The sequence below is a fragment of the Eptesicus fuscus genome, chromosome 6 (genome assembly GCF_027574615.1).
Source record: "Eptesicus fuscus isolate TK198812 chromosome 6, DD_ASM_mEF_20220401, whole genome shotgun sequence".
Lineage (NCBI taxonomy): Eukaryota > Metazoa > Chordata > Mammalia > Chiroptera > Vespertilionidae > Eptesicus > Eptesicus fuscus.
This window is the reverse complement of record NC_072478.1, coordinates 13,708,792-13,721,904: the sequence shown is the minus strand read 5'-3', so window position 1 is coordinate 13,721,904 and position 13,113 is coordinate 13,708,792. Positions and strand designations below refer to the sequence as shown.

The 13,113-nt window shown below is 61.8% G+C and overlaps 2 protein-coding genes across 2 annotated transcripts; both read right to left on the bottom strand.

Moving 5' to 3' along the window:
• Positions 1-2: 2 nt before the first annotated feature.
• HRURF (HR upstream open reading frame) lies at positions 3-513 on the bottom strand. Its single transcript, XM_054717228.1, has one exon. It carries the CDS (start codon positions 115-117, stop codon positions 13-15), a length of 105 nt encoding a protein of 34 aa, XP_054573203.1. The 5' UTR covers positions 118-513; the 3' UTR covers positions 3-12.
• Positions 514-7,249: 6,736 nt separating this feature from the next.
• REEP4 (receptor accessory protein 4) lies at positions 7,250-10,920 on the bottom strand. The gene is made up of 8 exons (XM_008151500.3): positions 10,501-10,920; positions 9,607-9,679; positions 9,097-9,173; positions 8,885-9,005; positions 8,378-8,491; positions 7,835-7,970; positions 7,559-7,713; positions 7,250-7,473 (listed from the first exon to the last, which is right to left on the bottom strand). Exons 1-8 carry the CDS (start codon positions 10,530-10,532, stop codon positions 7,408-7,410), a joined length of 774 nt encoding a protein of 257 aa, XP_008149722.1. The 5' UTR covers positions 10,533-10,920; the 3' UTR covers positions 7,250-7,407.
• Between the last annotated feature and the right edge of the window lie 2,193 nt (positions 10,921-13,113).

The following is a 13,113-nucleotide window of genomic DNA, read 5'->3' as shown; positions in this document are numbered from 1 at the left end:
AGCGGGGGCGCTCTAGGGCCGCAGGTTGGAGGGGTCGGACTCCGGGATCTGCAGGATGCGGCACACGGCGCGGATCGGCCGCACCAGCTTTTGGGCCGAGGCAGTGGGTTGCGCCATGGGACGCGGAGACTCCGTGCTGCGCCGCGGGGAGGGCCGAGCTGGGGCTAGGGAGCGGTGTCCCCGGAGGGAGAGAGGGAGCCGGGCCGGGGGGAACGCGCGCCCCGGGTCGGAGACGGCCGAGTGGGGGAAAGGCCGAGGGGCCGGGGGAGGGGGTCGTGCCTGGAAGGGGGCGCCGATCCCGGAACCCAGAAGAGAGCACCAGCGAGGGCGCAAAGCGGTGCACAGCGCGGCTAATGGAGGGAGAGCGCAGCGGAGAGCGCAGCAGGACCTCTGATCGCCATCGCCAGACGCGCAACTGAGAGTGGGGAAGCTGCTCCGCCGGTTTCCTCCTCCAGCACCCTGCGGGGAACAGGAGCCCGTGATTCGGCGGCCCCGCCTGGGCCTGCCCCCTCCCAGGCCCCGGGGGCTTCCGCCAACGCCCCGGCGATGCCACCGGCTGCGCACGGGGAGAATGAGCCCTTTGTTCCCCCCTCCCCCCGCGGCACCCGGGCGCCTGCCGAGAGAGGCTCCCCGGGGGCAGCGTGCCAGCTTCCCAGCCGCCCCACCCTCCCGTGGGCCCGGCCCCGGAGCCTGGCAGGCGGGCAGCACCCCCACTATAGGTGCCAAGCCCGGGAACTGGAGCAAAGGGCGGGAGGGGCCGGACCAGGCCACTGTGGGGCGGGGTGCCCCCTGGGGTGCTAGGGCAAGCGGCTGCGAGGGGGCAGTGCCAGAGCTGGCAGGGGCAGTCGGGTTCTCACGGGTCAGTGATGGGCACTCTGACCCACGCCAGCCGGCCCTGTGCCTGCTGGACCACGGCTCCCGGTCCTCTCCAGCTCTGGTACATGGGCACACCCCGCTGGCTGGCGGTGTCTGCGCTGCCTCCTCCTCACCTGGCCAAGCTGCTCCTCACCTTCTGACCCAAGCCCCCTCCCAGGGCCCAATGGCACAGTTTCCGGTGCCGGCCGTTCTGGGAGGGCCGGGGCTCTCGCCTGCCCCTGCTCTAGGGGCCTCGGTCTCACCGAGTGTCTGGGCGGAGGTGGGTCAGCTCCACCGCCCGCTCCAGCCTCACATTCTGGGGGTCTGCCCCGTCCCTGTTCCTAGCGCTTCCAGGCCCAGCCCTGGAGAGGCGCCCATGGGAGTGGCTCCTGGGAAGGAACAGAGCGGAGGAGAGGAAATGGGAAAGCAGGGCACCCTCCACCCGAGGAAGCATCCCGGCTCCTCTGCGGGGGTGGTTCCAGAGCACAGACACAAACAGACAGATTCAAACACACACAGACAGATTCAGACACACACAGAAACCCACACGCCCAACGGGCGCTTCCCTTCCCCTCAGGCACCCACCTCCCGCCCCGAGATTCCCCTGCCTCCCTGTGGAAGCCATCCTTGGCCTGCCTTCACCCAGCCCAGGACAGAGGCAGCAGCACCCCACCCACCCCAGCCCATCAAAGGGATGGTTTCGCGGATGCCCAGCTGGGTCCCAGGTCACACCACCCCTGGAGAGGGGAGCTTTCCTTCCAGGAGACTGGAGGGCAGGCAGGGGGTCCTTTCACAGCTGAGGGAAGAGGGGCGTCCGAGGAGAGGGGGCCTGAACGGGCTGGCCCCAGCAGGACTCGGATCAGGTTGGCTTGGATTCCCTCAGCCCCGCCGGGCTCCCCCCTCCCCCCAGGCCAGTTCTGTGGCTGGGCAAGCTGGTAGGGGTTGTTTACTTGACTGAGTTATTAACACTCCCTTCCTCCCCCAGTTCCCCTGAGGGGTGGCCAGGCATGAGTGTGCCAGGGGCAATGATTGTGGAGGGTCTACTACGGACTGCAATCCCGAGCCCCAGCCTCCCACTCCCAAGCTGGCTCCAGGGTGCAGATGGGAGCTGGGGTGTGCCTGTGGTCCCCCATCTGTGTCCTCCGGCAACTGAAGCTTGTGGGAGAGTCGGGGGGGGGCGGGGGGGGGAGTGGAGATTCCTGCGGCTTGGGGCCTAGAAGAGGCTGGGCAGGGCGGTGGGAGCTTGGGCTGTTGGGGTGGGGGGGAGGCTAAGGGCCTGTCACTGTCATCCCCAAAGGGGATGGGGACTGACCCAGGGGAGCAGGAACAGATACCTCCCTCCACCCCACCCTCCCCAGTTGCCATGTCTGCTTTGTCAGGTCACAGTCTCTGGATCAGACCAGGACTCTCAGGACAGGCTTCTGAAATGCCCAGGGGGTGGGGGGTGGGGGGGTGAGGTAGGGGAAGGAGCCCCTTTCCCTCTTCGCCCAGCTCCCCATCCTGCTCCACGGCCCATGCCACAGGCCCACAGAGCCCTGGTAGCCTGAGGGCTGAGCAGAGCTGAGGAGACGCACAAAAGACACAAACACAGGAGGAAAGCCACACAACACGTGGACACAACGCTGGATTGGTGGACAAAGGCACGCTGACCACAACCCCCAGACACGCATGGGCCCACCCTGCCCCACGGCAAGCCCTCACACACTGCCACACGCGTACGCCGGGAGACACACATTCATGCTGACAAGCGCAGCAGCACTCACGAGCCAGTGCCCTCACGCTGTCCCCAGAGCCCCTTACCTGGCCAAGCACAGTGCTCCTCGGGTGGAGCAGCCCCCAGCCCAGGGGAGGGCAGCCGGCGGGGGCGGGGGAAGGAGCCCCGGAGAGTCAGGCCAAGCTGCCACTAATCCGGGCGGGGAGAGGGGGGGCACCCACGTCAGAGCGGGGACTGCCGGGTGGAGGGCATCTGAGGACATCCCCTCCCACACACGCGGCCGTCTGGGCACCTAGCCCTATTTCCCCAGCCCCTCCATCCTTCAGACAGCTGAGGCAGGCCTCCCCCCACCCCACCCCCCACCCTCGTGGCAACGCCTGGGGCGGGGGCATGGGGGAGGGGGAATACGGGGCAAATTCTCCCAGGACCTGGGAGGAGGGGAGAGGAAGGGAAGTGTGGAGATGCTTTGGGAGCCTGAAGGAAGCTCTGCAGCAGATGCCCCCGCGTCCCCTCTCTCCCACCCACCCACTTCCCTGACCCAATTCCTCTTCTCGGTCCTGGCCTCCCCACTGTCCCTTCCCCTCCCCCCAACCTCCCCTCAGGGCGATCTAACCACCTGGCAGAGAAAGCTACCTCCTTCTGCCCTGCTCAGGACCTCTGACCTAGCGACTTCAACTCTGGGCAGAGGGCACCCTCCTCCAGCCCGGCTTCTGCCCCCCTATCCAACTACTGGGCATGCCAGGCCCTGATGCTGGATGGGGAACTAGGGGCGAAGGCCTGAGTGCTCATCTCTTCAACCTCCTCCAGGGTGGGGCAGTGCCAGCCAGGGCTGCCCAGCTCAACTCCCGGGCCAGGGTTGTGTTGAAACGAGGGGCTAACTACGCTGCCACCACGGAGAGTGGCAGCTAAAAATACAGCAGTGGGGCCAGTGCACACAGAGGCCAGAGTCTGGGAAGGGGGACCAGGACATGGAGGGGCTGCAGGCAGAGAGCGGCTGAGAGGCAGGAAGACTTAGGAGCCAAATGCAAGGTGCAGGGAAGGTGGGCACAGATGTGCCCAGCAGGGAGTCGGCACAGATGTGCCCAGCAGGGAGTTGGCACATCTGTGCTTCAGGCCAGCCCTAATCCTGCTGGTAGGCAGTGGGCACACTGATGGATAATGGAAGGCTAGGGCTCGTGGGCAGGGCAGAGCACAGCCTAGCCTTCCCCTAGGGGCCAGGCCAGAGCGGGTAAGGGCACCCTCGCAGAGGGAGGCAGTGCTGGCAGATGCCTCGCGATCCTCAGAGGGAACAGGCAGGCTCTGAAGGGAGTCCAGCCCACGCCCAATGCCCCAGTCTCAGGAGCACTTGCAGGCTTGGCCAGAAATGCCCCAGAACCTGGAATTCTCTTCACCCCTCCCCTCTGGCCCCAAGATGTCTTGGAACCCATACAACTGCCTCAGCCATTTGCCAAACATGTGTCATAGAGACCTGCCATTTTCAAGGTTCCGTGATGGGCACCAAGGAAATGCGGGGCACAAAGACGAGGGCAAGGCCATCCCGCCCTCCAGGCGCAGATGCTCGGTCAGTGCATTTGCCCCTTTGCCCGCAGGCCCTGTCGCGAGAACCAGCCGTGACCACCTGAGTCAGGTGTGGGAATGACTCCAAGGCACTCGGAGTCCCACCCTGGGGAAGTCAGGGGAGCTTCTCGGAGGAGGAGACACCCAAGCTCAGACGCCGAAGAATAAGTGGGCCTTCCCGTGCATGGCGATGTTTCAGTTCGGCTAAACCACCATTTGTTCCTGGCTGGGATACAAAAGTGGATAAGATGCCAGTCTGTTCTTTATGAAGTTACAGTGCAGTCGGGGAGAAAATACAATGTGCTCAAGGCAAAAATAGAAGTCAGCACAAGAACAGAGATGGTGTGGTCTGGATGAGCACTCCACTCCAAGGGGGAGCCTAGAGGGCTTCCTGAGGGGAGGGAGGGTCTGAGTGCGCTTCAAAGGGCAAATAGCGATAGAATAGTGAGTGGGGGGCGGGCGGAAGAGCGTGTCAGGAGACCAGCATGGAGCCACGGGACAGTCCAGGCGGACGGAGGTGGAGAACACGAAGCAATTTGAGTGTAAGGGAGGCCAGCTGGGAAGGGAGAGCGACGAGGACACCAGCACAGCCCACAGCATTCTGTGCCCAGGACAGGGCGAGCAGGCCAGAGATCAGGAGGCTTAGGAGCTCGAGAAGGGGTTCCCAGTCAGGGGAGGCTTCTCAGAAACAGCCGGTCTTGAAGGAAGGTCATGACAGGCTGGGAAAGAGAGACTGTTCGCAGGGCCAGAGATTCACTCGGCAGGAGCAAAGGTCTGGAGACCGATGCTGGAATGAGTGGAAGGTGCTCAGGAGACAGAAATAGGAGAGGCATGGCTAAAGGCTGGAGTTGTGGGGCTACGGGGGCCGGCAAAGAGGCTGCAAGGTAAGGTGGGGATCATGGACCTGAGACAGCATCACTGTCACCGCAGGGGCTCAAGTGACTCTGCTGCTCACTCTAAGGCCCCATCCTAGGAATGAAGGCAGGTGAAGCCCTGCTCCTGTGAGAGCTCCCTCACCCCCCACAACCCCAGGCCTCCCCAGCTCAGCTTCCCTTGGAGTTTTTGCTTCATTTTGCTCTAGTCATCACATGATCCTCTGTTCTGTTCTCTCAGTTCAGAGGTGGGTGTGGGTCCTGCCATTCGACTCTACCAAAGCCACCTACGGGCAGGTTTGCATCCGGAGATGCGACCCCCACCCACGGGTAGCACAATCGCGGACAAGTCGCTTCACCTCTCTGAGTCTCAGTTTTTCCATCTGTAAAATGAGTACAACCTACTACCTCAGACTTGTTGGGAAGATTCAAGGAAATCCTCTCTGTCAAGTGCCCAGCACAAGGTCAGGTGCACACGAATGTTTGATACATCCTAGTCTCCTTCTTGCCTCCTAAGCAAGAAACATCTCACTTACTTTAGTCTGACTTTGGAGCCAGACTGCCTGCTTCAAAGCCCAATTCTGCCACTTACTGTGTGACCTCAGACAAATTACCTGCCCTCTCATGCCTGGTTTCCCTTTTGTAAAATGGAGATTATAATAATAGTATGTACCTCATGAGATTTCTGTGAGGATTAAATTAATATGCCAGGGGCTTAGAGCAGCACCTGCTAGGGTGGTCACATTCCCGGTGCTAGCCATTATTAGACTTTGCATCGCCGGTATCTGGCAACATGCCTCGTACCTGGTAGATACTTAATAAAGATGTTTTGAATGAATAAATGAAGAGATAAGTCAACACCATGATGCAAGGGAATGCCAAGACAGGATGTCACCGAACACCGAGATGTGAGGAGCTAACCTCCACCCCCATCCCACTCCCGCAGATTAAGCGCCTCCCCCAAATAAAACCCGGATAATCCCACACCAAGAGTTAATCCACACTCCTCAGATCACTCTCGGTTACCACCCCGGCACCCCTCTTCCCACCCAACACTCTCACCAACCTCTTTGCTTAATCAAAAGAGATAAGGAAAAGCAGGCGTGGGCTGGGAGAGGGGAGCTGCCTTGGGACACTGCAGTGAGACCAGCTTCGGGGCAGGAGAGGGCAAAGCCTGACTGGCTGCCCCAGGGTTAGGGGAGGGGGTGGAGTGGAGCCAGCCCAGGCACAGAGCCTGAGCCAGGGACAACACTGGAGACTCCATGTGGATGGCGCAGGCTGAGGACCAATGACCTGAGCAGCAGGAGCAGTAGGGAGGGCCATCAAAGGCCAGGCCAGAGTTCCGCATGGCCCCTCCAGCCAACCAGAGGCCAGGCCCTTGCAGGGCACATCTCTGGCCAGCCTCTCTCTGAGCCCCACCCTCCTTGACCTGGAAACTGGGGGCAGCCCAGACCCTGGCAGCTGCTGCCCTCTAGTGTCCACTCTGCAGAAGTGCAACGCTCCCAATGTTGACTGTTGGCAGAAACTCAATGCCACCTAGGTGCCCCTGAAGGAAGTCAGCCTCCCCAGGCCCATGAAGGAAGTCAGACTCCCCAGGTATATTCCGTGCACAGCTCCAGCTAATCCCTAGGGGAACACCGTGCTGCCCAAGCCCCCTCCAGACGCACGCTCCCACTGGTTTCTCCACCTGCCATCCAGTGCACCTTCGAGTCAAGGCCAAGCCCACCTCCTCCTGAAGGCAGTCTCCTTGGGCTCTGACCTCTCAGAGCTAGTCCCGCACTCTCCCATATGTGTGCTCAAGGGTCTCCAAGAGCCTTCTGTGACAGCACCTGCCACATCACAGTTCTTTATCAATGCTGTCTCCCACGGAAAGAAGACCGGACCCCTCTGGCCGTCTGACTGTTCTTTAGCCCTCATCCTAAAAGCTGTTTAATAATGTATGCTATGAAGACGGGATACAAACCAAGGAGAAACAGGACACTGTTACATATTTATTTATCAAATCTTGCACAAACCTGACCTCATTCACCAACACAAAACACACAACCAGGACACACACACGAGGCCTTGGAGAAGGCTGTCAAGTACTTTGAAGGACAGGAAGGAATGAACACAACTGGGTGGGCTTTGGTTTCGTTTGCAGGGTCTGGGGAGGGCTCCGGTCCCCTCCCTGCGAAGGCAGAGGAATGAGAAAGACTATAAATAGAACCCCGGGCCCAGCTGGCTTTGGTACATCTCAGGTCATCCCTGTGCATGGCCCCAGCGGCAACTGCCGCCAACAGCAGGAGTCGGGAGGGCAGAGCCTGGGCAGCTGGTGCAGGCAGGCCCTACGTGCAGCCAGAGGGCCCCTTCAAACAGCCCCCGGCGCCCTGTAGAGCACGAGGTAAGACTGGGCTGGCTCGGCAGACCCTAGCTGCCCATGTCTGAGGGCACAGTCTTTTTCCTTGTCCGCACCTTCAGGGAGCGCGAGGTGCCCTGTGGGAGAGAGAGCAGGCACACCGTGAGGGCCAGGCTGAAGCGCCAGGGCAGTCCACCTCCCTCTTGTCTTTTTGCCACTGACCTCTCGCACCAGCGGTTTCTTCTTGATCGTACGCAGGCTCTGGCTGCGGCTCAGAGGCTTGTCTCGGGGCCGGGGTGGCGGCTGGGGCACTGCTTCTGTATCTGACCAGCACTCATCCTCAGTGTCAGTGTCCTGCAGGCCCCCTGCTCGGTACCCTGTGTGGAGAAGAGGGAGGCCGAGGGGGCGGCATTGGGCATTTACAGTCTGAAGGCCTGGGCTGAGCCCTGGGGGAAGCCAGCCTTCTTGGGACATCTCTGAGTCCCTCTGCCCACTCACCGATGGGTGGTCTGTGGCGGGGCATCTGGTCCTCCAAGTAGAGGGGGTCCTGGTAGTTGGGGCCATGGGTGTCGGGGATGGAGCGCAGGTCCTGCATGGAGAAGCTACGCAGCCTTCCGGCCAGTGCATCCTGACTCTGCGAGGAAGCGGGAGGGACAGGTCACCTGAGGGAGGGCCAGGGCTCCTAGCAGGAAGGGGCCTTAGTCACGGCAGCCGCCCAGGGAAACCAAGGCTGGTCAGAAGGTAATCAGTGGGGCAAAGGCCTCAGTACTGAAAGCTCCTCGACACCCTTCTAGTCCCAGGTCTCTGTGTCACCACCAGGAAACTAACGTGCAGAGAGCAGGAGCAGCTGCTCACGGTCAGAGTCAGAGCCAGGAAGTGTGAACTTCCAGCTCCATGCTCTGCCAACACCTGTCACCTCTCACCCCTGTTCCCTGGTATGGACAGCTGCTACCTCTGGGCTCACGGACAGAGAGCTGAACTTGCCCCAAAGGCACCGGGGGTGGGAGTGGGGGTCTGATGGAGGGCTGGGCCCCAGGGCACCTTGGCGGCAGCCTGCACCGCGGCTGTGGCGGCAATGTTGAGGCCCCGCTTCCCGAAGCTGAGCATCGTTTCGTAGCTGCGCTCCTTGGCCTGCACAATGTAGGTGTCGATCTCCTACGGACCAGGGCAGAGAGCTCAGAGGACAGTCCCATCACTCTCCCTCTGCAGACCCGGAGAAGTCTGAGCACCACGCCTCCCAGCCCACCCCCACCCACAGGGGGCCGGCAACCTCACCCAGAGCACCCAGTCCCACACCGCAATGAGCAGCCATGCTCCCGCCTCCCCCTCGCATTCCCAAACCAACTCCCCGCTGACTTTTCACTCTCTCAAAGGCCACTCAGGTGTTCCCCCACTGGATTACCCCAGAAGAGGAAGCAGGCTAGGCTCCGTCAAGGTCCCACAGACCGGGATTGGAACCTGGGTGTCCCCCAGGGTCCTGAATTCTGAGTCCAGGGCCCTTTCCCTCACACCCACCCCTATGCTTCATCCCTGCTCCCCCTGGGGTACCTTCTCATGGCGGGACAAGGCTGGGTGGACAAACTTCCGGTAAAGCAGGCTGGCTCCTTTGGTGTGGGGCGAGAGCAGCCAGAGCACGAAGGCCATCTTGATCTCGTAGTAGAAAGGGAACCTGTCAGAGCACAGGGGGTCAAGGTCAGCCACAGGGCCAGTTCGAGGGTGGGACATCCCCTCCCACCGCCCACGAGCCCCTGCACCCATACCAGGAAATGAAGATGTCTGAGAAGGCCTCCACCGCCATGAAGAGTGCAAAGACGATCCAGTACATCATCCACCGGACCTGGGGGGGGGGAGGGGGCGGGCAGAAGGGGGGTGGGGGTCAGAGGCTAGTGCCTGAGCCTGCAGAGCCAACTCACTGTCCTGGGCTGATCCAGCCCTCAGATGCCAGAGAGCCTGTCCTGCTGCATTCCCCTGGCACCTGGATGGCCCTAGAGAGATGCCTCTGAGAAACTGCCACTCATTCCTGTACCAGCCCCAGCGGGCTTCACCCACAAGTTTCTACACAGGCACCTCAATAGCATCCCCCCCCCCCCCCCCCCTCCTCCATCCACACTCACTCTGCTCAGGATCTGTCAGCCATGTATGCCCCTGGAGGAGGGGGAGGCCAGTTCAGACTCTCCCCACCCTCCTCAAGTCCTACCATACCCACCACCCACCCACCCACCCCCCGCCAAGGCTGTCATCCCACCCCACCTGAGCCAACCGCCACTCACATATTCACGAATGTTCTTGGTCTTCACAGCCTTATAGGAAGCATAAGCTGGGTACAGCATCCCAAACACCAGCCTGGAAGAGCAGCCGAAAAAGCAGAGGGGGGATGTGAGGGGTGCCATGCCCTGCCCCCCCCCCCCACACACACACATAGGTGGCCACCTCCCCCACGGGTTCAAGGTGACAGTGCCTACCCTGTTCTTCCCGCTTGGCTTGCACAACCTGCATCTGAGTCAGTGCCCTGGAGGCCACCTCCCCACCCTGCTGTTTACAAACACCCCAAACACCTGTCCAGGCCTGCACAGTGGCCCAATGGGTGCACCGGCACAGACAGCCACCGTACAAGGTGGGTTGGAGGCAGGCTTCTGAGAGCACCTCCCCTCCCTCCCTTGGACATGCAATCAGGCCCAGGGCCACCCGACCTGACACTGCCAGGCTGCAGGTGGATATTCAAGCCAGGTACTGGAGTACTGAAAGGTGACGAGTAGGCCAGAGTAGGGAAGTGAGGCGCGGGGGGGGGGGGGGGGGGGGGGGGGGTGAGTCATGTGACTGCTCAGATGGGAAGCAGGCACCCGGATTCTCCTCCCACAGCATGCCACAACACCTGGTGTTGCCAAGGGGCTTAGGGCCAGCCTGTGGTCTCCCACCCTGGGCACCAGTCTGCAGTGTGTGAGTGCAGGAGGGGTCGCCATCACCCAAGGAGGCTTTGGGGGCCAGGGCGACAAGCCCGCGGTGCCCGAGGCCGCGTGCAGGCCCGCAGATCCGTTAACCATTGCGGTGAGTGTCGGGGGAGGGGGGTTGGTGTGACGGCGCTCAGAAAGACGCCTTTCCCACCCAACATTCCCAGGTGCCCCCCAGGGGCGGGCTGGCCCCCCCGGGAGAGCGGCCATACTCACACCACCAGGCGGCAGATCATCCAGGACACCATCCTGCAGCCTCAGGTGCCAAGGGAGCCCCCCAGGAAGGCGCCCAGGGAGACGCTCACGCGGGTCTGGAGCGGGGAGATCTGCGGAGGTGCGGGAGCCAGGCGGGCTCTCGGACTGCCCCTGGCGGAGGCGGACCCGCCGGCGGGGCGGGGAGGCCGGGCCCCGAGGAGCCACTCGGAGCCGGAGGGCGCGCTCCTGCGCAACGCCCGCGGCCCGGCAGTTACGGCGACGACCCGCACTTCCAGCCGCGGAGAACCAGGAGCGCGGCCCCCGGCGGGTCGCGGCCCTCGGCGGGTGTGGGTGGCCTCGCTCGTGCGAGCCTCCGGGTCCCTGGGCCGCAGGCGCCCGCAACCGCTCGGGGCGGAGTTTGCAACTCACTTGAAAGTTGCACGGAACCGGGATCTGCCCAACCCCAGGCCTCCGCGCACGGCGCAAGCGCGGAGCGGCCCGAAGGGGCGGGGCGAGGTCAGGGGGCGCGGCCTGCACTTTAAAGGGCGGTGACCCTCTGACTTGCGGGTGGGGCCCCTTGGTTGAGCAGCTGCCCTAATGGGGAAGATTGGGGGATGGGAAGCGACGACAAAATGGTGGGGCAGGTGGGGGGGGGGGGGGACAGGTGGGGGGGGGCGCGGGTTCGGGGGAGGAAGCGAAGGAGGTTTGGACTCCAGAGTTTCGGGGCTCATCACTGGCTCCCCCTTGGCCTCGTCTTCCCCTCTGTAAAATGCGAACGGGCTGGAGATGGGTGCAGGAGGCTTGTCGAGCGCCGGCAAATCCGGGTCTTACTTCGCTGGGACAAGAGCTCGGGATGGCCTCAAAGACGCCGAGCTGACTAGAGGGAACGTGGGGCGGACATGGCAGAGGGGACCCCAGGGACTCGTCACCCGCACCCGCCTCCCCGGGAAGAGCGGGCTCCGGGCTCGGGGAGCTGACTTCTGTCTGGGTGCTTTGCCAGAGCCCAGCGCTGGGCAGGCTGCCGGCGAGGGATTCTGGGCAGAGTCCCCGGCCCCCATGCCTTCACCAGAAGTTCGAAATTCCACCTCTTCCTCTGAGCCAAGAATACAAACATCCCTGGGAGCTTAATAATATCACCGATTGCCATTTTGTAGTGCATTTTTTGTATGTAGGGTCTTGATCTTCACAAAGATCCTTTTTTAAAACGACAGCAACAGCCATCCTCTGACGGCAGGTGGATACATGCTTGGCTTGATCAGGCTCACACAGATGGCTTTGGCAGGGGACTGGGAATGAAGACGCTGCTCTGGGAGGGAGGTGTATACCTGGAAGAAGGCGAAAGGCTCCAAAGAGAAGGCAAACTCCGCTGCTTCTACGACTTTCCACATGGGGTTACACTGGCTGTGCCTCTCCTGCTTAGTGCCTCCTTCCCCCTCTGCACAGCACCCTCCCACACTGCAGCGTCCCCTCTGCCTCAGGGCTGAGCTGAGGGACCGCAGAGCTGCGGGGGTGGGGAACGGGCAGCTATTACTTTTTATTAGAGCCACATTTACCGCCCACCACCCCCTTGAAAGGATGAAATAGGTAATGATGGGGGCCAGGGAAAGTAGGCTACTTGGGAATAAATCAATAAAAACATATTGTGATTATACTTAATTATTATCATCACTTTTATTGGTGTTGCTGGGAGTGAGAGCGAACCGTGAAACCGGCCCACAGGAGAAGCTCCCCCCAGGCCCTGCTGCCTCCTGCGCCTAACCACCCCCTCACCCTGGGCCTAGTTCCCACCCTGCACTGGAGGAATGAGAAATGCCGAGGGCTGGCATCTCACCCTCCATCTCTAGGCAGAGTCCTTGGAGAAGAAAGAGGTGACTGACTCAATAGGGGGCCGGCTCAGGAGGAGTGGGGTGGGGGTGGGTTGCAGAAGCGGGAAGAGGTGTCCATGCTTGGGGAGGTAAGGGTGCCTGGCTGACTGCGCACATGTGAATCTCAGGTTCTCTGGTACCCATGGAGCCACAGCCTTCTCCCACCAGCTGTCTTCCAGAGTCACGCATGTGACCTCAGCAGCACAGGCTTCTCTCTACCCCCATTCGCTGGGGAGGAGCTCCCCTGTGCCCACCCTAAGCCCCGCCAGCTGGGACGGTCTCTCACAGGGAGACGCCTGGTCCCCATGACTGTGCTTGGGAAGTCTAAGGGACAAGATGTGAGAAGTCTGCTGCTGAGAGCAGGGCTCCGCGTGGAGGGGCCTGAGGCTGGCAGGGGGTGTCACCTTCCTCAGCTTTGGCAGAGCAAGTGGACTCTGCCTCTCACGGCCTTTGGTCCTGAGCTGTTGACACAATCACCCAGTTACACTGGGTTGCTAAGCAGCTCTCTGGACACACAGATGACCCCCAGGGCAGGTGTAGAGAGCAGGGCTTTCAGGGAGGAAAGTGTCTCCATCTTTGGGAGGAGCCCTGGGGGATCAGGGGAATGACCGCCAGAGTGATGTTTATCTTCCTACTGGGCAACAGAGTGCCAACGGGTCTGGGAGACTCAGTGCACTCTGCCTGGCAACCTGTGCTTGCACAACATGAGGGCCCGTTCCCCATATGAAAATCCAGGACCAGCGTTCCCTGGGCTGTGTGGCTGGGGGAC